The sequence below is a fragment of the Mytilinidion resinicola genome, assembly GCF_010093595.1.
Source record: "Mytilinidion resinicola strain CBS 304.34 unplaced genomic scaffold BDZ99scaffold_16, whole genome shotgun sequence".
Classification (NCBI taxonomy): domain Eukaryota; kingdom Fungi; phylum Ascomycota; class Dothideomycetes; order Mytilinidiales; family Mytilinidiaceae; genus Mytilinidion; species Mytilinidion resinicola.
Genome location: NW_022985452.1, coordinates 459,689 through 483,158, shown reverse-complemented (window position 1 = coordinate 483,158; position 23,470 = coordinate 459,689). Strand labels below are relative to the sequence as shown.

Genomic DNA, 23,470 nt, shown 5'->3' with positions numbered 1-23,470 from the left:
TCGTCGTCGTTCGTGGCAGGTGTTTCGACGTGTTCATTCGTGTTGACTTCGGCGCGCATAGAATTAACCTTACGGGGAGGTTTCTTTCGATTTGCGCGTGCGATAACTTCCTGCTGTACGTTCTGAAGGTTCTGATTCATTGCTGGGTGTGATATTGTACAGAGGTGGTATGGTGTTGGACGCGTTGATGTGAGTTAGGATGAAAATCAGGGTTAGGAGACTGCTTAGTAAGCACTTCTGCTAGGTGGGCTCTCTATAGGATACTCTATCTACGCTCCGCAAATAGGAATCAATCAAACCAATCAAATCAATCAATTTGATGCCTTGAAGTTGATTTGATTGATAAAATCCACCTCTTCGGATTGATTGATTGATTTGGTTGAACCAAATCAAATCAATCAATCTATCAACTTAAGTTGATTGTTCCCCACTCTGGGCCAATGCAACTAATGATATGATCAAAATGATCGAGGGAGATTGATGAGACATTTTGATGTGATCCTCGTGTTTTATCTTGTACGAGCACTCAATAGCGCAATGAGAGATGGCGGAACTCCGAAGATGCGGCGGTGCAGGCTTTAGCGCCAACAATTTGTGAACGAATTTGCGATTTCAGGCACCCATCCTTTCAAACCCCGGCCACCTTTCACGTGAGATTTCGCCTCGCCTCTTGCTTGAGCCGGCCTTATTGGTGGGGTGACATTCGAACGCCTGAAGCGGTTCCTTTTGATGTTATATGCAAGGATCGCGCTACGTCGTATCGCAGTGAAAGTTTATCCGAATCAAGCCATGACTGCAAGAGCGTTGTACATAGATTTTACACTGCGCATGGGCATTACTATGATCACACAGTTTCAGTCTCAATGAATACATGCTGGCGTTTGTTCGACATCTCGGCGGAAAAAGCTATTGGGAAGACCTTAGGAAAGAGTTAGCACGGGCCACAGTGCTACACCCGGAGCAATGTGGCCCGTGCTCACTCTGAGTTCCAAATCTCCACTGCCACTTCACCGCATCAAGCTTGCGATGGTCTTGTCGCGTCCTCTCCCTTTCGATCTTGCACCCCTCTCGCAGTCCCTAACCCCTCTCAAAGGTAAGTCCTTGCAACGAGCACTCCGCGAACCAGTCCTCGCTCACCACTGTAGCAGGGACGGAGATGGGCGAGGAGAAATAATCGTCTTAAAAGAGCTAGGAGAGCACAGCAGACATACCGTTGAGGACAAACAGAGGGCGCGATACAAGTGTCTACTCGTCATAGATTGGCCCACGTGTGCATTCCCCGCAAATCTTATTTGCGCTGCTGCCTAGGATGCATAGCGTGAGCTGCGCATTGCTATGCCGCCAAAAAGACTAGTAAATAGCCACTCACTGGCGATACCTCCCCAAAGAACACGCCACTAAAGGCCAAAAGATAATTGGACAGCCTTACGTTTCACAACAGTTGCGGTCAGCTTTCCAGGCTGGCCTTAAAGCATCTCGATTGGAACAATCCTGCCGTCCTTCCCACTCGCTAAAATCCTGCAGTGCTATTCACCGTGTTGACTACATCTAGGAGCTGAGGAATTGGCTTAGCATGAATGCCGGATTACCAAGATATCGTTCTAAGTTCGCGAACAAAGAAGATACGATGGAGGTGCTACAGCTAACTCGCCATGGCCTGGCAACATTGATCAATCAAGACTGAGCCCGATGATGTCCGATGATGTCCGATGCATACATGTATTTCAATACGATCATGTTGCGCGTTAAAAAGCAAGCCTCTTTTCTATCAATCCTGATCATCGCCAATAACTCGTCAAGAGAATCGGTCTCCACATTTCTAGTGCGTCAACGACATCCTATTTGAGCGTTCCTCCGTCGCACCCAAGCAAAGGCCGCATTAGACGTGCCGGCTCGGTTTCATGCTTTTCAAGGACATCATTGAAATGTCGGTCAGGACGTCGAGCCAACTGTGTAGGTAGTGTTTCACAGCAGTAGCGGTGAGGAACGATCGAAATTAAGGCCGCGAGAACCGGACTGGAGAGGCGCATTCGCGCATTCCAAACTCGAGCATGTCATGGATGCTACAAAGGTATCCATGGCGAGTGGGGCTAAACAAGCGGTCTGTAGGCAACTAAATTTGTGGTACAGCAGAGCACTGCGTCATTCTCGGCGATCAGAGTACTTTGGAAAGACTCCTTATTACACGCATTCTAGAGATTCCATAGATAAGAGGATAAGAAGCATATAGTTATTTAGAAACCCCAAAAGGTATTCAACGCTCTACAAAAATGTCTGAGTCCGCTCAAACGACATCCTCACATGGGCTTGTGAGCTCGACTCTCCTTGAAAAAATCGACAAGCTCTTTGCCTGTAACGCTGGAGATTACGTTGACCTGCCTCAACTTGTCGTAGTAGGGGATCAATCAAGCGGCAAGAGTTCGGTCCTTGAGGGCATCACCGGATTGCCGTTCCCTCGCGATATCGGATTATGTACTCGTTTCGCAACACACATTACCTTTCGTCGATCAACCGAGACGAAGATAACGGTATCCATCATTCCAGCCAAAGATAGTGCCCCAGATAGACAAGAGAGGCTGCGGGCATGGAGTACACACTCCCTTCAGTCGCTTGATGCAGCTTCGTTTCGCGATATTATGGAGCAGGTATGTGGTCTGCCCATCAAATGAGCTGAAACTAATGTCAAAGGTAACAATCGCCATGGGCATCGGAGCTGAGACAGAATCTGTCCGCCGTACGTTTTCCGAAGATGTTCTGCGTCTAGAAGTATCAGGCCCAACCCAGGAGCACTTCAGCGTAATTGACGTGCCTGGCATCTTCAAACGAACAACACAAGGCATGACTACTAAGGAAGACATTGCTCTGGTCGACCAGATGGTGCACGGCTATATGTCAAATCCGAGATCAGTGATGCTGATAGTCGTTCCCTGTAATGTCGACATTGCCACGCAGGAGATCCTTGAACGAGCCGAGGACCTTGATCCAGATGGTATTCGTACGTTGGGTGTCCTAACGAAGCCTGATCTGATCGACCAAGGTGGTGAAGGAGCTGTCGTAGACTTGTTAGAGGGCCGAAAGCACCACTTGTTGCTGGGGTGGCATCTGCTCCGCAACCCCGGACAGTCGGACCTCAATTCATCACGATGTCGACATACTATAGAGAAAGAGTTTTTCAGCAAAGTGGCACCCTGGAACCATCTGGATAAAGGGAAAGTGGGAGTCCGAACCCTCCGTATCCGGCTCCAAGCGATCCTCGAGGATCATATTCGCCGAGAATTCCCCAAGGTTAGTGCGAACCGCTTGCGTGGGACATTATCTGACGAGCCTAGGTCCGATCTGAGATTTCACAAAAATTGAAGAAGGCAGAAAGGACTTTACGCGAGCTGGGTCCAAAACGCCAGACACAAGGGGAACAATTCCAGTATGTAGTTGGTATCGCCATAAGATTTCAAAGCCTCGTTTCAAGTGCGCTACAATCAGGATCCGGCCGGGCAGAAATATTTGAAGAGAACATACTACTCCGACTTGCCACTCAGGCGATCAATCGAGGTGAAGTCTTTGCGAAAGCAATAGCTACCCATGGGCATGCACTCCGCTTCCAGTCAGAGATTGCATCACTTACGGACCGACTCTCAACCCTTGGAATGGATAGCGCATATTCACCTCTCGACGTACGGACGGTGAAGGATCATCCTGACATTGAGGATCTAATCCACGTAAATACCTCGGTACCGCCCCCTTCTGATGATGATATACTCGAATGGATCGACAAATTGTACCGTGACTCCAGAGGATTCGAGTTAGGGACATTCGACGCAAATATTTTGGGCGTGACGTTGAAGGAGCAAGCAGCCAATTGGCGTGATCTTGCGCTTGGGTACGTCAGCGATGTAATTGCCCTAGTGCATGGGTTTGTCGTTGATGTGATACAACGAATCGCCCCAAGTCGTCGGGTATCAGAGGGGATTAAGTCTCTACTGTTAGATGATCTCACGGAAATGTATCGGCGGGCCGTCAACCATACCGAATTACTCCTGGAAATTGAACTTGATGGAACGCCAGCTACGTACAACCATTACTTCAACGACAATCTTCAGAAGCGGTAAGTGAACGGTTAGTTGACCGTCCATTGCTGATTTGAGCAACAGGCGCCATGAACGTCTCCGCGCTGGCCTAGAGCCGAAAAGTATTACGGACTGCAAGCATGGAACAGTGGTGCGCCTGGATGATATAGTTCAGAGTCATCCTCTGAGCAACGCAAGGCACACAACTCTTGATATACATGATATCATGTGCGCTTACTACAAGGTTGCTAGGAAGCGATTTGTTGATGCCGTCCGCATGCAGGTTGCCGACCACATGCTTGTAGCTGGTAAGAAGACGCCGTTGGCGTTGTTCTCTGCTACCTTCGTTGCGAGCATGGACCATGGTGTTTTGGAAGACATTGCTGGAGAGGAAATGCAGACAAAGAGTGAACGAATAAGGCTTGAAAAGGAGATCAGCTTGCTAGGAGAAGCGAAGAAGATTATTGGATGAACGAACACGAATGAAAAATGGAATGGAATTAATGTTCTATGTATTTACGGTTGTTCTTCAAGTTAGTGCTGCGAAAATTACTTTTCTTATGAGTCGGAAGAACAAATGCCGCGTGCATAACGGGTCGACGATTACACGGCTCCTACCAGACTCCACCTAATGCCTGGAGCGATGCCTGATGTAGTTAGGGGTCTAGTGTTCTCACGTGATGCTCAGTTTGCCGTTTGCAATCTCTAGGAGATCATGCTTGTGCTGTTGTATCAAGAACCAGATGCTTTCTATCATTTAGCTTAGTTTGGTAAGGAGACTGCCAAGAGTGGCGCGGGAGCAAGCGACTGTAATCTTACGTCGGGAGTTGCACTGGTTACAATATACAGTCGCTAGCGAATGCGGCTTCACCTCAAACATGGCCGCAATACGAGTCTACCCCCACCCGTAAGCAAAAGCCTCGGCACCCCACCTTATGTACCCGGTTAGGCACCATTAGGTTAGGCACGTGATTTGCCACGTACAAGAAGGTACTTCTCTACCACAGCTTGAGCTGACAGCGCGAGAGGCGTTATTTTTCTGGTCTCGATGAAGCAGAGGTTGGGATGGACGTCGTTGCCACTTGGTATCATGCGGTGGGCGCGTATTGCAAATGGTGATGACTGTTTTAGGACTAGCGTGGTGGCACGGCCTCGGCCTTGGCAGCTCAGTTGCTGAGTCAACCAAAACGCCCAGCATCTAAACTGTGAGCAGTCTCACGACAGCCAGAGCAACGTACGGCTATGTCTACGTCGCAATCCGTGCAAGTCCATCAAGTCATCGCGCTCTTCGAAGAGATCCGGGCCGGAAGGCACATCAAGCGACACCCGTGGACAGAGTTTCAGCTTGCAGAAGGAGAATATGATGAGATAGAGCGTCGACTTGAGCGAAGCGAGCTGTTGGGATACGTCAAAGACAAGATACGGCGGGTGTGCTCCAGGCACAATGTAGATGGCGGCTAACGATAGAGATGGGCAGATATGATTACGACAGAGAAAGTGATCGTCTTGTCGTTCGCATGCCTACAGCTGTACACGAACTGTTCATCGCTCGCGTTGAGGATGCCATATTCAGTCAGTTGAAATCAATCCGTGACGGACTGGGTGCTGCGGCGGCTTTTGCCCAGAAGGTGTACCCGGCTCGTTCTACCGAAATATACTTCCCAGTGGATAATTTTCCATTTGGCAGAAAGTCGAAGCACGAGCCGGATGCTTCTTTCTGGCACGACGATGCGCAATACCCCGGAGTTGTCATCGAAGTGGCTTATTCGCAGAAGAGGAAGAGGTTGGACCGGCTCGCCGACGACTATCTTCTGGACTCGGACGCGAGCGTGCAAGTTGTTGTTGGCCTGGATATCGAATATAGGAGTATCGAATATGGGAGGAAAGTATCGCGCCAGGCGACGTTTTCGGTGTGGCGAACCCATGTGGTCAGTACTACAGATGGGAATGAGTTAAGAGTGGTCAAGGAAATTGCGGATGAGGTATTATCTAATCTAACCCAAGTGTCGTTCGTCTTCCGCTCCTGACATTTCTTCATAGGCATTCCGTGACGATAAAGGAAATCCTACGAACCATCCAGGTCTACGACTTCAACTGTCCGACTTTGCTTGTGAGGAGCTTACAAAGGAGGCATTTAGAGGCGAAGGAGGAGAGATAATCTTATCCACTCAGGAGCTTTGTCAGTATCTTGCTGCTGCAGAGGACAAAATCCAAGGGCAAAGAGCACTTGTCAGGCACTCTATTCTTCCTGGAATGAAGAAACGCGAAAAGGTCTGAAACACCGCCGGAAAAAATGGCTTCTAATGATGAGGCGAAGTATGCTGAGCAAGAGGAGAGAGCAGCGAAGCGCACAACGGACGATGATCCCGATTATGAAGATAGGTCGTCAACCAAGAGCTTGTTAGAGTAAAACACAAACTTTGGGTACCGCTTGTAATCCAGCTTGACGTATTGATGCTGGATTTCATGATTTCGTTCCTTGACGTTTTATGGTGGGGCTATGCGCCAGACAGAGGATCCCATTTTGGGCCCCACAGTAGATCCCGCTCTAGCACTCGCTTTTGCGATCTTATCGCCAACGTACATATTGCCGATATGCAATCCTGCCGTGCGCAAGAGTGTGGCTGGTGTGGGTTGGCCACCCTCCCTGCTTGTGGTGGTGGCATCCGTGCAAGACCGAGTATGACTCTTGGAATTACGAGCCAACGCAGAAGCTTGCGGAAATTAAGAAGGGTAAGGTAGACAAGGAGGACAAATTCATCAAGGAAGTAGATGAGAACTTTACAACTGCATGCCGTTGAACCCCTGCATAGCTGAGCTGCGAATAGTGGTGTTTCTGGAGGGGAAGCGACGGCTGAGGGAGGATCGACAGCTCTATTCTCGCATGAAGTCTGTTATTTAGCAAGCAAGGAAGGACTTAGACATCCTAGAGTAATGGCATTTGATTTGGCCGACCTCGCACATTTCATTTGGTGGATATTTGTAACCTCTTCGTATCCTTAGCATGGCGAATGTGGCAGCTGGCGTAGGAAGGGCAAAGGATCAGTGAGGAAAGCATGAGTTGTATTGAGGTGCTAACGAGTGGCTATATAATGAAGAGAGACCAGGGGTTGCACGCAGCAACGGTGACAAAACAACAGGTGAACCTTGTCCAGCTGAGAAGTGAACCCTGTACAGCTGAGACGCGTAGACAGACGTGCGTAGGAGCATTCTAACTGGCTGCCGGAATGACACCAATCCCTTAAGCATTTCCTTCCGCCAAGGAGGTTGCATTAAGGGTGCTAATGAAAGTTAGGATTCGGCACAAGAAATTTGAGATAAACTCACCTTCATCAACTCGTCTACTGAAGTTGCCGAAGTTGTCGCCGAGAGGACGCTGACAGCATCCGAGTTCCAACGACCCGGGTCGTCCACGCCAACGGCTCCGTCCCCTTTAGCATATCCCTGCATTAACTCCATAGTTATATAGCTTAATGCTCTGATATCTCGAGGTTCAGCTTTTTCTGATGGGCGAAATTGGCAACATTTATAGTCCGCTATTACACGTTGTTAGTAAAAGGGAAGCCTAAGAGCGAAAATGGTACAGACCAATCTTAACATCCCTATCAGGATTAGCGAGAATATTCGAGCAAGTCAACGAGCTATGTTCTAGGCGTTGCTTAGATATGCCATTCATGATCTGTTGCAGTTAGTGCCTCCTCTAATAGTTTCTGCGCCCTAGGGACTTACCTGTCCAAGTATTGCTGCTAACCGCATTTCGTTAAGACCGGGCCTGTTAGCGATGTGGTCAAGAGATATAGGCATGTGCTCGTATACAACGTAGATCGTTCAAGCCGAAAGATTTCGAGAACTGAGACGAGATTAGTGTCTCGAAATTGTCTGAGCATTCCAAGTCTGTCTTCAACACTAGGCCCCGAGAAATGCCTCACTGAGACCTTATCGTAAGGGAAAGCTTTCTGGTCTGCAACAGTGACACGAAAGTCAATACCGAGTCGGAGCTCATAACTCCTCACATAGCTCCTCCACAGAGATTCTAGCTTTATGTTATCGCGTGCTATTGCCTTAGGTTTAATAGCTTGGATATAGTGACGGATTCTCAAGAGGAAAAGGCAGAAAGTGATGCTCCCAGCGGTTATGGCATATACCTGAGAGATTTCCATGACGGGCTAGTGTGAAGGGAAAGGGAGCTGCAACCAACAGACGTGGAAGAAAGATTGGGGAAGTTGCGATAGCAAATATAAGATCCAGCCTAAGAATAGAAGATATCCCAGATCTGGGACCTTGGACTAGAGTAAAAGAGGAGGGGATACCAGATCTAGGAACCACTCAGGTTGCAGCACTACAACCTAGGATCAACAACTCATATGCTAGAAAGCTACTCTCCGAACATCAGCTGTAGAGAACACAGCTGAGATCTCAGCTGTGGAGAGCCCAGCTGAAAACTCAGCTGTGCAGTGTTCAGCTGAACTTACTAGCGCGCCACCCAGGGGGTGGCCCCCCTTCCCTCCCCTAGTATATACAACTAGCTAGACGTCTATAGAAATCAGAGTTCACATCAATTTCAACTTGAGTGAACTAGTAGACTAAGAATAGAAGCGGTCCCAGATCTGGGAACCCGTACATGTGAGGGTGAAATGGACCTCTGCGCCTAGAGGGCGAAATTGAACCCCTGCACGTAGAGGACAAAAAATGAATCTTTACGCGTGGACACAAGGTCGCTTCGTGGCAATTCTGGCAGACGTAGACTTGCATAGACCCCGAAATCTGCTAGGAACGGTGAATAGCAAGAATATCAGCACTTCAAAGGGGCGTTGATAATCTCACACCCCCTTTTCGCTATTCGCACACCCCCTCCCCCTCTAGTCGTTTCACCGCCTTCCTATTGGCTTGGAGGGGTGTTCCGGAGCCTCCGATTCGCTTGCTTAACTTGCTCACTAATTCCAAATGCTCTCTCCAAATGCGGCCTTGATCGCAATCAATTACATCCTCTTCCTCTCCCTCTACAATACACTCACCATGGCCCTCTAGCCGCCACGGCTGGCGTACTACGCTACAGCAGAGGAAGTGTATATTGCTTTACAAGCGCACGCATCAGCGCGGGGCTACGGCCTAGCAAAATACCGTAGTAAACCAGACAGAGTGGACATACGAGCATACCTCCAGGATGCATGCCGACAGCTCCGCCGCCAGCACCGCCTATTTCTGTAGTCCCTCGTCCAGCTCCTAACGCTCGGAATGCCTATCAGTCGACAGCTACACCGGTTGATCTTTCTCGTATTGATCCAGCCCTTCTTAGGCCTACAGCTGCATCTGCGGCAGCACCTACGGCAGCACCTACGGCAGCACCTACGGCAGCGCATACAGCAGCGCATACAGCAGCGCCTACGGCAGCGCATACGGCAGCGCATACAGCAGCGCCTACGGTTACACCTACAGCTGCACCTGCAGCTAAGAAGCGCGGCCGGCCGCCTGGTGCAAAGGATAAGGTACCACGGAAAAAGGCAGGAGCTCAGAGGCAAGATAGCGCTCAGCCTACGCCTCAGCCTATGCCTCAGCCTCAGCCTCATCCTCAAGCACAGAGGCTTAGCCGAGAGGAGCTTCTACGTCAGCTTGCAGCGTATGATGAGGAAATCGAGGGGTATATTGATCAGGGTGAAGAGTAGGTGTAGGCGGCGATGCTAGGGGGCCAGGCTCGATGCAAAGGAGCCGTAATATGGTGAGGGTTTGACGGATTTGGCATACTTGTAGGCACGTAGGCACTTCTAGAATAGAAACCTAAGCTTGTACCTAAGGCTATATGTGAGCTTATACGTGAGCTCGTACATAAGCTCGTACGTGAGGCTATACGCAAGGCTGTATAAAATGGAGAGGCTATACAGCCTCTCCATTTTACGGCGCATCCTTTCCAATTTGTATAGCCTTACGTACGGCCTCGCGTATAGCATCACGTGTATATAAACGTATAGGTAAATGCCCGGAGGAAGCTCCGCGCTGCTCCGAGCTAATAGGAAGGCGGTGAAACGACTAGGGGGGGAGGGGGTGTGCGAATAGCGAAAAGGGGGTGTGCATGGAGGAATTAGGGGGGTGTGAGATTATCAACGCCCCTTCAAAGAGTGTTCGTAAATTCTGACTTATTGGAAGAACTACCCAAACTTCTGTGACTTTAAGAAAACCTACCTACTTTGGCGGATACCTATGGCCTATGCGGGTGTCAATGGAGACGAAAGATACCAACCTTTTGAGCATCCCTTTCCGCCAAGGGAGATGCAACAACGGATGCTCCATTAACTCAGCCACTGAAGTAGCAGTAACTGTCGTAGAAAGGAACTTGACAGCGTTGGAGTCAGAAGGCCAACGATGCAGATCATCGATGCCAGTAGCCCCATCCTCTTTAACGTAGCCCTGCATTTATTCCATAACAATAACGCCTAGTGCCCTAATATGTCGAGATTCGGCGCTGCCGTATGGGTGCAACTCGCAGCATTCTTAGCTTGCTGTTCCTTCGTTAGCAATAGAATAATTTGATAACAACTTAGTGCCTTACCAATTTTCACATCCCCATATGGATGAATGAGTATGTTTGAGCAAGTCAACGAACCATGTTCTAAACCTTCCGATGCGAGGTACAAAAGCTCATCGAGTATCTACTGCAATTAGTAAACTCGCCGATGGCTCTCCGACTCTGGAAGGTCTTACTTGTCCAACTATTGCCGCCAATCGAATCTTATCAAGACAAGGATTGCCGGCGACGTAGTAGAGAGAATACGCCATGTATTCAAAAACGACGTAGCAACCCTCATCTAACCTGAAAAGTTCAAGGGGCGAGACAATACTAGCGTCCTGAATCTGTTGAAACTTACGAAGCTTATCCTCAACACTCGATCCTATAAAACTCTTCACCAAGGCAAGGCTTGAGAAAGAATCTTTCCGTGTCAAGGTGCCCGACTGTGTATCTCTGCGCTCGGTCACTGTAACGAATAAATCATCGGCGCCCAGTCGAATATCATAGGATTTTCCATACGTTTACCACGGAGAAGCATGTATCGTTTTCAAGTACACGTATACCCTGATGCCAGATCGGATAATTTCAGGAAGCCCGAGAGACTTTAAGCCGACAGGATGCTCTACCCTACTCCCCTCCGCAGAGAGACTGCTCTTTCTGGTCTTCAGAGAACCTTGTTTGGTATTTGCGCGGTTACCACTATTGTATCCTCCCGTAAGGCCTTTTGTAGCTTTCCCTAGGACGCCACTCTCGAGAGGTGGATCGAGTTTCAGTCTATCGAAATCAATCTGCGTTTTGCGCTTTTCGGACGTGGAGTTCATCCTCAGCAATACGCGAGAGTAGGAAGCTCGGTTCTAGGTAGTTCACTGTTAGTTGAAGATAGAGGAGGAGGCATTCAGCCATCTTAAGTTCGAGAGGAAAATCTGCTAAAAAATACAAGGGTCCCATAAACGGGCACCCTTTTATTTTTAGCAGATTTTAAAGCGTAGATAGGGGTCAAGTGGGTGTAGGGAATTGATATTATATAGTGTGGAGAGAGAAAGACTGTCCTCGGAGCGTTGTATATTCTGAACAGCCATTTCGAGATGTCGCGGCGACGATTTGTTGAACAAGAGCGAAGGCTCGCAGCGGAACTGAGCGCCAAGTTCGGAGGCACAGAGATGTTGGATTTTCCGTTCAAAAAGCAAAGGCAGGAGGACGAGAAATAACTGAGAGGCTCGAAAAACTGTTCAAGAAGCAGGAAAGCCGTCGCGATTAGGGAAGTATTCAACCATATTCCTGCCGTTATCGAGCAGGATCAGCTTGGTGTGGCACTGGCGCGAGCCAGAATTTCTCCGGAAGCGCTGCTGGAAGCACGTGATGGCCACCTGGAGCTTGAGCTGTTTCCGTGGACAACCTCGCGCTCTTGCGGCCAAAGACGTCTTACCTCCGGGAAGTAGACGATGGACGGTGGATCTGTATCTTTCAGATAAGGCTGCCTTCTTGGACCTGCATTGGTATTCACTCACTGAGTTATGCTAGATCTCAGTGATGATCTCAAGACAACCTTGATTGAAGAACATTCATGTGAAAAGAAACCGGACGATGGCGAAATATACCGCAAAATCCGAGAATACCAAGGATATGGAGGCGCACGGAACCCGTACTTTGAGAAACGATGGTGGGCTCTTTTGTACGGGATATCTGACCATAAGTTCGATAACATGAAGCAAATCATCCGATATCACGATTTCAGAGCAGCTCGATATCCAGCTAGATGTTCCTGGGCTTGCAGGAGGGATGCACTTGGGCTCAACGCACAAATGTTCGGGATGAGGTGTCATGAGGTAAGAGCCGCCCCAAATGTGTGCTCCGATATACTGACCGTATAGGAAATCTTACATTACCTCGACAATATCAGGGAATCTTGGACCAAGATCTTTCGTAAATATAGGCAAGCGATGCTGAAGGTGAATCGGGCCGATGTGAAAGCTCTTGAACTTAAGGCCCCCCGGAGCGTGCAAATCAGATCGCTTGTCTCTGTACGGCCAGATGCGTAGTGACAAGATTTTCAGCGCTTTTACCGACCAAGAACGCGAAGTTATATGGACAGATATACTGTCCGCCTCTGTCGACCGTCTAATCTCGTCTCTTTCGAGCTTCTTTACAGATGTTAACTACTTAGAAGATCCAGCCGACCGCGTAAAAACCTTGATGGAATTGTGGCCGGGAGAAACCGTGTCGTCTGCCTTAGAACGGATCTTTCGTGACGTCAACCAGGAAACCGATTGATGTCTTATTCAGTAATCCGAGTCCACGTTTATATCAACACCAGGGAGCTCGTCAGATCGATTAGAACTAGGACGCCGACATATATGGATAAGTGCTATGCGCAATTAGTTCGAGATGCCCGCTCCAAAGGAAAAGGACAATTTATTAGCAAAGCCAAGGAGTAAAGCAAGTGAACCGATTGTATGCGAATTCGCCTCTCTCGCCTACCGCTTAGGATTCGAGTCTGAGTAGATCCACAGCTTGGTTCAGCGTTCTGCTGACGAGGAGATTGCCTGCAAGGCCCTCCTAGAGGCCCGGAGACCAAGCCGGTATAAATATGACGACGCCGCATTTACGCGCTCGTAGAGCAAATGGTTGGATTTTTTTCTACGGCTGAAGAAGTGGCAGAAGAACATGTGATCGAAGTTGATGGTCCTCAGCGGGCACCCAAAAAAAGCGGGATTCCGGAAACAGGGTTTTACAAAGGAGACAAATCGTCGCTATTTCCGAACAAGTTGCACGGCACTAACGAGGAACAGTGCGATACACTAACGTCTTTTTTTGTTCGTAGATCCGTGTACTTTGCCTTCTTTGGTAAGCTCGATCGCATCGAGCACGAGAGGCCAGAACGAGAGAGGCTTGCAAGGGAAGAACAGGAGAGGTTCGAACGGGAATGGCTTGCAAGAGAAGAACAAGAGAGGCTTGAACGGGAATGACTTGCAAGGGAAGAGCAGGAGAGGCTTACAAAAGAAGATCAGGAGAGCCTCGCAAAGGAACAGCAGGAGAGGCGCGCAACGGAAAGAGAGAAAGCTAGCAAACCGAAGCGTAGGCATATGATGGCGATAGGTGAGCGGAACAAGAACCGAAAGCGAGTTACCCAGATCAACTTCGACAAACTCGCGGAATTAGCAGCACAGGGAACCGTGGAAAGTCATGACTGAACTACTATGCCCCACGTTGAACGTCAATCAGGCCAAGTTCGAGATGTAACTACCTTGGCCTCTGCTTTAAACTTGGAAACAACGACGCGGCAGAGATTGAAATACACTTCACAGTCAAGGAGCGAGGAAATGCGAGATCAGCAGGAAGTCTTTGGGTTGATCCGTCCGACACAGAGAAATTACAGCGAGTTGTGAGGAAGTATATGAGGAAGAGGACAAATGTATGCGACAAGAACGGGCGGCTAATAAAGATTCGAAAACGTTTTGAGGACGCTATTGCAGACGGGGAAAATACGTTATACCTGATCCCGACACAGGAGTATGGTAATGCCGAGTTTTCATCGATATCCAGAAGCGTCTCTGATCCGCAGCCCAATTCTACCAGCCGAACTAACGTAGCTTCAAATGCGGAAAGCGGTAAGGAAGACCTAGAAAGTGGTAGCAAAAAGAAACGTGCAACGATCACTTCGCCAATTCCTGTTGAAGACCCACTACAATTATAATTTAAAATAGCGTATTCCATCACCGAAACGCCCACATCACCGAAGCGGCCACTTTTTCATGGCACAACTAATTCCACTATTATCGCGAAATGCCTCAACAACGCAACGCTATACTTGCTAAACAAGAAGGCAGGATAGATCTTGCCCTCCAAACTTACCAATCTGGCCAATTCCAAAGCCTACGACGCGCTGCTAGAGCCTTTAACGTCAAACATCAGAGGCTGCGCTATCTTGTTTTCGATGATATTTCTTTTCTGAAGTAAACTTTTGTAAAAGTAAGACTGCACAGACTCATTGTTCAGCATGAGGCCAATATGCGTACAATGACAATATATCGCCGGCTCCGAACCCGTATACTTCCCTGTCTCACTCCTTTGTAGTCAGTCAATGTGACCCATCTTGCTAGCTGTCTCAGCAGCGACTCATTAATATCGAACAACCATTCAGGGACAATAGCTAGAAAGTATATAAAGACGTAGCATCGCCTCCGATCCTAATTTACCAATGAATCTCGGAAAACGTGCAAGATGTCTTCGAACCCTTACGTTATTCTTGATGTAGCCCAGGATGCCGATATAACCACGATCCACAAGGCTTACCATAGAATAGCGCTACGATGCCATCCAGACAAGATACAAGACCCCGCTCTCCGTAAAGCAGGAGAAGAGGAGTTCAAGAAAGTCCAAAACGCCGTAGAGCTCCTGTGTGACGACTACAAGCGGGCTGTCCTTGATCGCGAACTTGCTCGAGAATCGGCCGAACAGCAAAGCCCAGAAAATTCGACACGGCATGCACCTGCTACAGACTCTTTTGGTCAAGATTTGGACCCGCGGGCTGAGCGAACGCCCGAGCCATCGCGTGACCCTCCACCAACATATCCTCCTTCTCCCGAGCATAGTTTCGAGCGGGGAACTCATAATCGTCGCCCAGCAAATCCTTCTACAGAACAACAAAAGTCGGAGCCGCCAAACGACTCTCCTCGTCATGCAAATCCTTCTGCTCCACTACAGCCTGAATTCACGTCCGCCTGCCCCTCCCCTCCTGATTCCTCCCCTCCGCAGGCGGGCAGAAAGTTGTACTCTGCATTGTCTTCATACTTCTTTGGCTTTGATGACAGCGCCACCTCTTCCATGATATGGGACGAAGCGTGTAGAATCCACGACGATGCCTGTGGCGACCTAAATCTCGGTACCGAAACCCTCCAAAGAGCTCATCTGATACACGACGGCGTGACTCGGCCACCCTTTCCTTTCGACGGCGAGCTTGCCTTCCGAGCGTCTGAGCAGTTTGACACAGCAACAAAACTCGCACTTGAAGCGCTCAAATATTACTATTCAGCAGAGCAAAAGCTCAAGAACGCAAAGTATGCGATTGATGAGGCGTGGCGAAGGTCTGGACACGATCTGGAGTATCTAGGTGCCATGCACTCACAGCGAGTTGAAAGGGTAACTCTGGATTATGAGAGTGTGCTGAGTAAGGAGATAATCGCGGAGAAGGTCATTGATCAGTCTCATTTCGCTTCGCACTTTTGGTATGACCGATCTAGCAAGCGAGGGATACCTAAACCTAGGGTTTGGCCTCCCTTGTTTCCTCGGATTCGGTAGAGTACTAGGGCTACGCGGGATACTTTCTATGAGTACTTGCACTCCAACATTATGCGTGTTTAGATGCTTCCTCACTCACGTGGCATTATGTGGGCAAAGAGCGCCACTCCTGCGGCGAGAATGCTCGAGAAGAAAGAAAAGAAGCCAGAGAAGGCTATGTCAGGAGGCATGTACGAAGTGCCCGCTAATAGGAAGGCGAATCCTTCCATGACATGGCCCACGCGGAGTGTATTGAGAATGAGGCGGATTAAACGGGAAGAACTTTTGGCGGAGATAGGGTATGTCTGAAGCCTTTTAAACCCATTCTTTAAACGAAATATTGAGTTAGGAAGGGCTTTCTATGACTCTGTGTTGTGTTGCTCGCTTTTCGGCGTTATCTCCGCTTTTTCGGGCATTGTCTCATTGGCCTGATGGTCCTCCATCGTGCCACGTACATCGCTTCCGCATAGCCGACCCATGTATCGCTATCGCTACCGACATCGGCTTGCGGTAGCGTGCGCCCAAAAAGGCTTAATCTGACTGCAGCCTTGAGCCCATAACCTTTGTAAGAATTTAGTTCCCTTTTGTGCCGTCACCATCCGTGCAACATATAAATACTAAGATGCCCACCAGCCTTTGGTCCTTCTTCAATCCTCGCATCGCAATTTTCAAAACCATCTACTGTTCAAGATCTCGAGGTATTTCCTACCAAATTGTTTGAACAGCGCCGATTCAAAAAAAAAAGACCATTAACTCTATTCAAAACTTTCAATCGTCTCCATCTCTCCAACATCTCCATGTCTCTCACCCTAGCCAAACGCCGCATCCAACAACTCCCCATCGACTGGAGCACCAACCACGACGCCATCTTCAACTCCACCATCCTCACCGACATCCCCGCCGCCCTGGCCTCCTGGTCTTCCAAACGCATCATCCTCGTCTACAGCAAAACCCTCGACGCGCAAACCGCCCACATCAAGACCCTCCTCACGGCCCTCGGCCCGCTCGTCGCGGGCACCAAATCCGGCGTCGGCGCGCACTCCCCCTACGCCGACGTCATCGCCATCGCACGCCTGCTGTCCGCCACCAACGCCGACACCCTCATCTGCATCGGCTCCTCGTCCTACTCGGACGCGTGCAAGAACGCGGCGTCGCTGCACGCGACGCTGCCCGCCGGCTTCACGGCAGCCGACATGGAAGCGCTCGTCGACAAAGACGCGGGCATCACGGCGCCGATGCGCAACCCGACGGTGAAGCTGATCCTCGTGCCGACGAGCCTGAGCGCGAGCGAGTGGAACCCGATTTCCAGCGCGACGAATCCGGAGCGCAAGAAGCAGCATTTCGGCACCTGGACCGGCGGCGCGGATCTCCTGCTGCTGGACCCCGAGGTCGCGAGCACGGCGCCGCAGGTGCTGTGGCTGAGTTCCGGGGTAAGGGCGGTGGATCATTGCGTTGAGACAATTTGTAATCCGGATTCGAACGAGGCGGCGAATGGGCATGCGGAGAGGGGGTTGCGGGAGCTGTTGAAGGGGTTGAGGGAGTATAAGGAGGGGAAGGAGGGCGCGGATCGGGGGGAATTGCTGAAGGGAATCTCGGAGTGTCAGGTTGGGGCAAGGGAGGCGATGATTGGGTTGCTGGTGTATCGGATTCCGATGGGGCCGAGTCATGCGATTGGGCATCAGTTGGGGAGTGTGGCGGGGGTCATGCATGGGGTTACGAGCTGTGTGATGCTGGCACCGGTGTTGAGGTATACGAACGGGAGGAACCCGAAGGGGCAGGAGAGGGTTTTGAGGGTGTTTAATGATGTACTAGGATGGGAAGAGAAGGAGGCGGCAGATGCGGTGGCGAAGTTTGTGAAGTTGGTGGGGCTGCCGGGGAGTTTGAAGGAGGTAGGGGTCACGGAGGATAGTGATGTTAGATTGATTGCAGATAAGACGATGACGGATGCGTGGGGCGGGAAGAAGAGGCAGTTGGGGACGGTGGAGGAGGTCATGGCTATTTTGAATATGGCTAGATGAGGGGGTTCGAACGTCGCGAAGTCTGACAGCACATAAAGAAGCACAAATAATGGTAGACTCAGTAGTCAGCTAAACTCATTCTCTTCTGCGTCAGAATTTCTATTTAATGATACCATTTGATTTCCATCCAACAAAATAGAAAATAGAGAACATCTCGACAAAAATCATACTAGACACCCTCGTAGTCCAGCCAGACAACAGGCCAGCCAATATTCTCGTATGTATGACTCTAGCAACGTACTTGTAAGCCTCAGTCTCTATCCCCGTAATCCAAAATCTCAAACAAGCTCCAAGTAGTAGAATAACAGCCAACCCGCAATAAACACCAGTAGTAGAAGAACGAACGTCTCCAGCGGATATTTCAGCAACATGCTTCCAGTCATAGTGCGGTCGTAGTCAGTATCCGGTGTGCCAGCTCGAAGGTTCATCTTTTTCCCGAAATATTCGTCAAGCTGAGGATCGCTAACACCTTTGTCTAGAGCAATAGTGGTCAGTCGGAGCCACTTTTCGTCTTGAGACCAGTCTGTCGTAGGTGGTGGTTTAGCGGACTTGGTGGTGGTGTCTTCGGGTAGTTGTGTTGGTTTCTTTGGCGGTTGGCGCTGCTTCTCGACGTTGGATGAGTTGGTGATGGTCGGCGTGTCTAGAGATCGGAAGACAGGCGGTGAGACTTCTTCTTTTTGAACAGATGCAGGTTTGCTGACACGCTTGGCTTTTTGGGGTTTGCTGCTCTCCTTGCGTTCTGCACCGACCTTTATAGTGCGTGCCTTCTTTCGAATGGTCACGGACGGAGGTAGGCCGAACATTGTCTCCGTATCAGTTCCAAACTCAAAATGAACTTTCTTTTGAGTTCCAGCAATAGCTACCGCGTCCTGCGACGCTTTTGGAGCCACTGAAGGCGCGTTTGCCATAGTAGAACGAAGTTGGTCTTTTACTAGCGGTCTTTCGACCTTACCAGCGATTTGATGCTTTTCCACGGATTTAACCAACTTCTCCTTATTAGGCCCACCAGGGGCGCGAAAGGCGCCGCTGTCCTCTCGCGGCGCTGATCGCTTCTTGTCGATCTCGTCTAGACGTGCCATTAGCCGGGACAATTGGGTAGAGGGTGGTTTGGCACGCACTACGGGCCCCGGCTGCACGGTCGTGGAGGCAGTCACTTTGCTCCTTGGACGCGATAAAACCTTCTTCAGGACTGACCTTGGGGGCTCCACCTCTTGGTCTTCTTGAGGTTCCCACTCAAAGACCCAAGGGACGCGGCCATTCACCCTGCCGAACTTGGAGCGATTGGGAGCTTCTTCTGTCTGAATGCGCCCTGGCTGTGCGTACTTCATGATACTGCCTACGCGATTCGGTCGATATTCATGGGCAAAGGTCTGGTGATAAGGGGGAAGAACGACGGGATAGGTCGTAAATCCATTCGGAAAGAGGGGACCAGCTTCTATACCAGACATGAAAGATGGAGTGGTATCAGGCCTGTAGATGCGAGCCCCGTCTTGCATGAGAACGTTTGGCATCGCGGTGATGGTGGGAAATGCATTTTCTTCATCTTCAGAATCCTCACCCTGGTTTTGGATCACCGCGTTGACGCCTCTAATCACAATATGTCGCTCCTTCGGATCCTGGCACTCGTCGTCTTCGTTCTCGTCATTCTGTCGAGGCGCTGCCTCCATCTTCTCGTGATGAACTCGTTCAACACTCGGGCCAATGGTGGTAACATCAGACTCATACCCGTCTCCTACCTCGCCGAGCCAATCCTCAATCGTTTGATCTTGAATTCCGGCATTAACAACGTGCGCCTTAGACAAATCTCGGTCCGAGACTGGAGATGTTCGTCCTGTAGATCCACTCCTGCTGGAACTGGAGCTATTCGAACAGTACTCAGCCTCCTTCGTCATGAACTGATGGTGCATATCGTCGATGCTTTTGGCATCGCATGAAGGAAAGTGAATAGACTCCTTAATGCCGGAAACTTGACTGCCATCATCCAGGCTGCGTGGCAATACGTTGTCCATAGGGGCTCGGTCTATACACTAGTCAGCAAGAGGAACCGGGGAATATGCGTTGTGTCTGCCTGCAGCGAGCGGAGTGTGATGAGGTGCTCTTACCAGTCGCTGTAGCTTGTTGATGCTCAGCCCCGTTTGCTGCCAAAGCAGCTGTATTCACATGGTTCTCAGAGCATTCAAAGCTAGGGTGGAAGATGAATTTCGAAAAGTCGAAGGTTTTGGGAGAGAGTGGGAGCCCACGGAGGAGGGCGGTATTTGCGTTTGCGAGTGTGTGTAGCATGGCTGTCGTTGCAGATTTACGATGAAAATGGTCTAGTTGCTGAGAGGAGGCAGTACGGGTGATGTGAGGGTCGGTGGTGGTGCGGAGAGGCATGGTGGTGTGCCAGTCTTGATAGTCCAGTCGTGGAAGGGGGAGGGGAAGATATGAGGATTAGATGCGATGGCCACTCGGAGTGTGATGTCGGGGCAGCTTTAATCGGGCGCTTTGCACCGAAAGTTTGACAAAAATCATTCACTGATTGTATTTTCGGAATTGAAGGGAGCACGCTAATATCACGTTAGCTAGACATCACGTGCAAGGGCAACATAGGACTGCCCTTGTGGTGAATAGAAGCTATTCTCAACTGCACCAACGATACATAATGAAGCGGCGACTGGGTCATTGAGATCAAATTTTTCTTGAATCTGGTGATTCTACGTGTTCCGTGGAGCCCAGTGTCCACTACGGCAGCCCATCTTCGATACGTTGTCTTCCATTCCTCGCTTAACTTCAGGAGAGATTCTTCTTCTGTTGGCCAAGAATTTTTGAACCATGCTTGGGAACTCCTTGTGTAAAGGAACTGTCGCATCACCCGAGGCGGTCTGAAAACATCTCATTGGTAGGGATAGGCTAGTGAGGTCATTCAAAAGTTTGTCGACGTATGAGTGCGCCGAAAACTCCTCCTTGCGCAGATTCCAGTATGCATTCTGTCCTCTCCAAAGCCTCTCGAGAGTTCAATGGGTTCCGGGTGAGTAAATCCGAATCCAAACTACGGATGCTTTGCACTGGCTAGGGCGTCCACAGACCTATGTGCCATAGCAAAGAGTAAGTAGATCTCATTCGTAGCTATATGAGACTTGGATGAGCACAGAGCATGTCAAGCTTACCAGCGAGATATAGAATGTACAGTCCTTTACATCCATGTCCATGCTACTTTATAATAGTCGGGGCGTCTACAGAACTATATCCACGTTGTTAAAGCGATCGGTGTGTTCAGCTTATTTGTAGGTATAGGCAATTCGGAAGAGAATTATGTGAGAGATTTGAAGCTTGCGGGTCTTTACATTCACCTCCTACTTACTTGACATAGGCCGGGGCGTCTACAGACGGGTGTACCGTTGTACAAAAGCAACAGCTGAACAGCGTGAAATACAGCTATGTAGCAATCGGAGGTCTTCACGTGATATCAAAATCATCACAAGATTTGAGGCCCACGGAATTTTACATCCATATCGTGGTTAGTCTGTATAGGCCGGGGCATCCACAGACTGATATACAACTGTGCACAAACAATAGCTTCCCCTTGCGATTTGCCCTTATGTGGCAATCGAAGCAATCTAGATCTTGTCGTGAACAGACGCGAAATTTGAAGCCTACCGTCTATTACATCCACATTTTAACCTACTCACTACCGCCAGGGGTAGCTCGGACCGATATAGAGATGTGCAAAAGTAATAGCCCAATCCTACAACTTCCTTGCAGCTGGAATTGGAAGCACTCCAGAGCTTGTTAATATCAGGTGTGTGATTTCAAGATCATCGAACTTTACATCTACATTTCAATCCACTCACTACAGCCAAGGGTAGCTCGGACCGATATGTGACTGTAGAAAAGCAATAGATGGTTCCTGCCATCTGCAATTACGCGGAACCCGAAAGACGTCAGAACACACTAATATCACGTGCGCGATTTGAACCGTACCATTCTTTACATCTTCATTTCAATTGACTCAGTTCAGCTAGGGGTATCTCAGAGCCATAAACACGTGTTCAAAGGTAACAGCACACTCGTTTCATCTCTACTGCCTAGAAGGTAACCAGACCCAGTCCAAACAACCACCAAATGCCCCCAGAACAACCACGCAAAGCACCCACACCGGGTTCCCAAAACAACCACCCACTCCACCTATAAAAGCCACAAAAACCCTCGAAACCCAGCACGAACAGCAGGCACAACAACCGCCAAATCCACCATATCCACCAAAATCAGCACGAAGCCCACCCCAAACAACCCCCAAAACCCCAACAACCCCCCAAAGCCCCCCTATTCCGCCCCATAAACCACCGGAAACGCATACGGCGCCCACGCATACGCCGGTTGCATGTAGTACGGCTCCGGGTACACGCACCCGGGTGAAAAGTACGCAACACCCACCGGGCACGGCTCCTGCAGGTCCCCCGTCGTAAGAAGCGGCGGAAGCGGGGCCTCAGCCTCCCCAGAAACGTCCGAAAAGGGTGACGCAGCGCGCGCAAGAACAGCGGGAAGCGGGCACGGCGAGGGCGAAAAGCGCGAGGAGCGCGAAGAAGGCGCGGAAGCGGGCGACGTTTTCGCGGGCGTCGGGTACGCGGAGGGGCGCGGGGAGTAGGGCGAGATGTAGCCAGCAGGGGAAGAAGAGACGAAAGAGGGGGCCACAGCGGACGCTTCGGGGACTTCTAGGGCCGAGAGGAGGGCCGCGTCGTCGTCGAAAAGGGGCTCCATTGCATCGAAGTTGGAGGCGGTTAAGGGGGCCGTGAAGCGGAGACGTTTGGGCGTGAGAGGGGACGCATTCGGGGGATGTTGCGGCGGTTCGTCGGACGCGGCGCCGGTCTCTGGGTCGTAGTGGAGGAACTTGCGCTTTGCGGAGCGGTTGGTCTTGGTGGTTGATTGGTAGTCCCTCATGTAGCATCTTGTGCCGGAAGTGAGGCAGCGGAGGCAGCGCGTGAAGGAGCCGGCCATGCAGGCGGACTTGGCCTGCGTGCAAGAGAGGCAAGATCGGGCTAGTTTGCGCGCGGGATTGAACGAGCAGACGATGCCATGAAGCTGGCATGGGCGGCAGGAGGAGGCGCCAGCGGGATCGCACTTGTTGATGCGATTAGCGTGGCAGTTGTCGCAGCTGTGGGCTCTCTCGACGAATCCAGGAGGAGCTTCAGCGGGTGGTGAGGGAAGGAAATTCGATGGTCCGGCGGCTCCAATCTGCACTCCATCCAGCGGAGACTGCGAAAACTGGTCGAAATCGGACATTTTGGCAGAAAAGGTGTGAATCGGGAGGTTTTGAGTGACTGTTTGAGGGCGCGGCTAGGCGGTCGAGAGTCGACAGATGGACGAAAGAAACGCTGCTAAGCTATGAGAATGAAGAAATTAGGAAGGTGCAAAGACTGAAAGAAGACCCAGGACCAGAAGATACAGGGAAAGAGTACAATACCTATTGTATGTCCGAATGCGGTCTAGCGCGTTGAGGTTGGTGAAGATTTGGGCAAACGGTGGCGCGCGACAGCCTTCACACCTCAACACACCACACCTTGACTATTGTCTCGGTATTGTCGATCCTATTGAAGGTATTGTTTCCCTATTGCGAGTCGTTATTGTGCTCC

At 50.1% G+C, this 23,470-nt stretch overlaps 11 protein-coding genes across 11 annotated transcripts; 7 read left to right on the top strand and 4 right to left on the bottom strand.

The window, feature by feature from the left end:
- Nucleotides 1-2,270: 2,270 nt before the first annotated feature.
- On the top strand, nucleotides 2,271-4,609 carry BDZ99DRAFT_538543 (vacuolar sorting protein VPS1, dynamin; the record flags this gene model as incomplete). Its single annotated transcript, XM_033726643.1, has 4 exons — nucleotides 2,271-2,645; nucleotides 2,689-3,285; nucleotides 3,330-4,102; nucleotides 4,143-4,609. The coding sequence occupies 4 exons, from the start codon at nucleotides 2,271-2,273 to the stop codon at nucleotides 4,534-4,536; spliced, it is 2,139 nt and encodes a 712-aa protein (XP_033573291.1). The 3' UTR covers nucleotides 4,537-4,609.
- Nucleotides 4,610-5,294: 685 nt separating this feature from the next.
- BDZ99DRAFT_573887 (uncharacterized protein) lies at nucleotides 5,295-6,474 on the top strand (the record flags this gene model as incomplete). Its single annotated transcript, XM_033728325.1, has 4 exons — nucleotides 5,295-5,488; nucleotides 5,542-6,046; nucleotides 6,105-6,335; nucleotides 6,382-6,474. Exons 1-4 carry the CDS (start codon nucleotides 5,307-5,309, stop codon nucleotides 6,472-6,474), a joined length of 1,011 nt encoding a protein of 336 aa, XP_033573290.1. The 5' UTR covers nucleotides 5,295-5,306.
- An 862-nt stretch (nucleotides 6,475-7,336) lies between these two features.
- Nucleotides 7,337-7,868, bottom strand: BDZ99DRAFT_523783 (uncharacterized protein; the record flags this gene model as incomplete). The annotated part of the gene is made up of 4 exons (XM_033725834.1): nucleotides 7,337-7,345; nucleotides 7,392-7,600; nucleotides 7,653-7,743; nucleotides 7,794-7,868. The coding sequence occupies 4 exons, from the start codon at nucleotides 7,866-7,868 to the stop codon at nucleotides 7,337-7,339; spliced, it is 384 nt and encodes a 127-aa protein (XP_033573289.1).
- Nucleotides 7,869-8,966: 1,098 nt separating this feature from the next.
- On the top strand, nucleotides 8,967-9,343 carry BDZ99DRAFT_465947 (uncharacterized protein; the record flags this gene model as incomplete). The annotated part of the gene is made up of 1 exon (XM_033720663.1): nucleotides 8,967-9,343. A coding segment is annotated over one exon (180 nt), but the record flags the coding sequence as incomplete, so codon positions are not given.
- A 1,149-nt stretch (nucleotides 9,344-10,492) lies between these two features.
- BDZ99DRAFT_479591 (uncharacterized protein) lies at nucleotides 10,493-11,387 on the bottom strand (the record flags this gene model as incomplete). The annotated part of the gene is made up of 4 exons (XM_033722251.1): nucleotides 10,493-10,558; nucleotides 10,761-10,864; nucleotides 10,925-11,032; nucleotides 11,198-11,387. The coding sequence occupies 4 exons, from the start codon at nucleotides 11,385-11,387 to the stop codon at nucleotides 10,493-10,495; spliced, it is 468 nt and encodes a 155-aa protein (XP_033573287.1).
- Nucleotides 11,388-11,925: 538 nt separating this feature from the next.
- BDZ99DRAFT_479590 (uncharacterized protein) lies at nucleotides 11,926-12,837 on the top strand (the record flags this gene model as incomplete). Its single annotated transcript, XM_033722250.1, has 4 exons — nucleotides 11,926-12,062; nucleotides 12,095-12,392; nucleotides 12,438-12,515; nucleotides 12,598-12,837. The coding sequence occupies 4 exons, from the start codon at nucleotides 11,926-11,928 to the stop codon at nucleotides 12,835-12,837; spliced, it is 753 nt and encodes a 250-aa protein (XP_033573286.1).
- Nucleotides 12,838-13,187: 350 nt separating this feature from the next.
- On the top strand, nucleotides 13,188-14,260 carry BDZ99DRAFT_479589 (uncharacterized protein; the record flags this gene model as incomplete). Its single annotated transcript, XM_033722249.1, has 2 exons — nucleotides 13,188-13,477; nucleotides 13,789-14,260. The coding sequence occupies 2 exons, from the start codon at nucleotides 13,188-13,190 to the stop codon at nucleotides 14,258-14,260; spliced, it is 762 nt and encodes a 253-aa protein (XP_033573285.1).
- Nucleotides 14,261-14,787: 527 nt separating this feature from the next.
- Nucleotides 14,788-14,994, top strand: BDZ99DRAFT_394488 (heat shock protein DnaJ; the record flags this gene model as incomplete). The annotated part of the gene is made up of 1 exon (XM_033715897.1): nucleotides 14,788-14,994. A coding segment is annotated over one exon (207 nt), but the record flags the coding sequence as incomplete, so codon positions are not given.
- A 1,509-nt stretch (nucleotides 14,995-16,503) lies between these two features.
- Nucleotides 16,504-17,951, top strand: BDZ99DRAFT_422745 (Dehydroquinate synthase-like protein). The gene has a single exon (XM_033717001.1). The coding sequence runs from the start codon at nucleotides 16,641-16,643 to the stop codon at nucleotides 17,859-17,861; it is 1,221 nt and encodes a 406-aa protein (XP_033573283.1). The 5' UTR covers nucleotides 16,504-16,640; the 3' UTR covers nucleotides 17,862-17,951.
- A 188-nt stretch (nucleotides 17,952-18,139) lies between these two features.
- On the bottom strand, nucleotides 18,140-20,234 carry BDZ99DRAFT_523779 (uncharacterized protein; the record flags this gene model as incomplete). Its single annotated transcript, XM_033725833.1, has 2 exons — nucleotides 18,140-19,881; nucleotides 19,964-20,234. 2 exons carry the CDS (start codon nucleotides 20,232-20,234, stop codon nucleotides 18,140-18,142), a joined length of 2,013 nt encoding a protein of 670 aa, XP_033573282.1.
- A 1,929-nt stretch (nucleotides 20,235-22,163) lies between these two features.
- Nucleotides 22,164-23,120, bottom strand: BDZ99DRAFT_523778 (uncharacterized protein; the record flags this gene model as incomplete). The annotated part of the gene is made up of 1 exon (XM_033725832.1): nucleotides 22,164-23,120. The coding sequence occupies one exon, from the start codon at nucleotides 23,118-23,120 to the stop codon at nucleotides 22,164-22,166; it is 957 nt and encodes a 318-aa protein (XP_033573281.1).
- Between the last annotated feature and the right edge of the window lie 350 nt (nucleotides 23,121-23,470).